At 44.0% G+C, this 1,353-nt stretch overlaps 1 protein-coding gene across 1 annotated transcript in view; it reads right to left on the reverse strand.

Annotated features, from left to right (window-relative positions):
• The window catches only part of sanbr (SANT and BTB domain regulator of CSR), a gene marked incomplete at its 5' end in the record, with an annotated part of 66,761 nt that overhangs the window by 25,049 nt on the left and 40,359 nt on the right, over nt 1-1,353 (reverse strand). Inside the window, 4 exon segments of the mRNA XM_037677510.1 lie at nt 181-280; nt 413-445; nt 555-651; nt 741-883. Of these exon segments, the coding sequence (XP_037533438.1) occupies nt 181-280; nt 413-445; nt 555-651; nt 741-883 (373 nt within the window).

Below are 1,353 nucleotides of genomic sequence, written 5' to 3' on the forward strand. Positions count from 1 at the left end.
AGTTGCTACACTGTTGTATGTTGCCATGGCAACTCAATACACATTTTTAATTTACAAATCAGACTTTTCTCCAAACTTCAGCCTTGTACCAAATCTTTGGCCTGGCTGGTTGTTGCATGAATAATTAATACTGTAAAACTTGTAAAAGTGTTTCACATATGAACCTTCATAAATGTCTACCTTGCTTCTTGGGCGGCTCTTCTTCATCCCCAACTTCATCCTCAGTGACCTCTGACCCGGTAGTGTACTCCTCATCCTCTGACAGGAGGGACTGCTGCCTCTGGAAGAGCAAATGGATTCTCCACTGGAGTTCAGGCTAAACTATGTTTGGTATTAATTGATCTACAGTTTGATGAATCTGCTGATGAATGCATCACAAGATTTATTACAGGAAACGAAAGAGAAGTCCTACCAGCTGAAGACTCCAGTTCTTAAAAAGAAAAAACTGATTACAAAAAAACAAAAAACAAAGAAGACTGTAAGGATCCAAACAAAAACTAAAAATGTTCTACAGAGGGAAGCAGACCAAAACCAAAGACGCTTTAGAGACTTACGTTGGTTCCGTCCCCTCTCAGAGGTTTGAGCAAGGTCGGTTCTAACAAAGAGTCCCAGTCCTGGACCTGTTCTGCAGTGAACACACTCTCCTCAGTCCTGACACACAAACACAACACATTATTTAAACCTTTATAAGAAGGGCTCTCCGATGTTACAACCAGATGTTAGCTCTGAAAAAGACGGACCTGTTTCCAGGCGGGGCGTTGGACAAACACACAGCGTCTCTGTGCAGTAGCAAGTCGTTCAGGACTTGGGTCTGGACTGAAGTCACCTCATCACAGTTTTCTTCTTCAGGGACTCTAACTATGTGGTCTCGTACCTTACAGCCCTGAACACAAGACACACACATGAGCTGAAGCTGTTGAGGTTTTCCGTGTCTGGTTGTCTTCATTTTCAAAGCAATACTTTTAACACTAGATGTTTGTCTTTGATGGACTGGAGACCTGCCCAGGGTATCCCCCGCCTCTCACAGTGACTGCTGGACGTGGGCACCAGTGACCCCCACGACCCGGAAAAGAAGAAGCTGGTAAAGATAATGGATGACAGTGTTTGTGGTACGTCTGAGTGGGTGTGGTGGTGGCTCGAGCACCTGACATGCAGGTAACCACATGGGCAGGCCTTCCTTGGACCCAGGTCAGAGTCAAACAAACACAAGTGTTTCCTACTCTGCTTTAATGCTGTGCTACCAGCAGAGAAGCCACTGGTATGTGTTTTTCTCTTGCTTACTGTCCTACTTAAAGGTAACAGATTTATTCATGTAGGAAAAAAAATGATTATTTGATGAATTCGACAATGTGT

Source organism: Nematolebias whitei, chromosome 1, assembly GCF_014905685.2.
Source record: "Nematolebias whitei isolate Nwh7 chromosome 1, NemWhi1, whole genome shotgun sequence".
NCBI classification, from domain to species: Eukaryota; Metazoa; Chordata; class Actinopteri; order Cyprinodontiformes; family Rivulidae; genus Nematolebias; species Nematolebias whitei.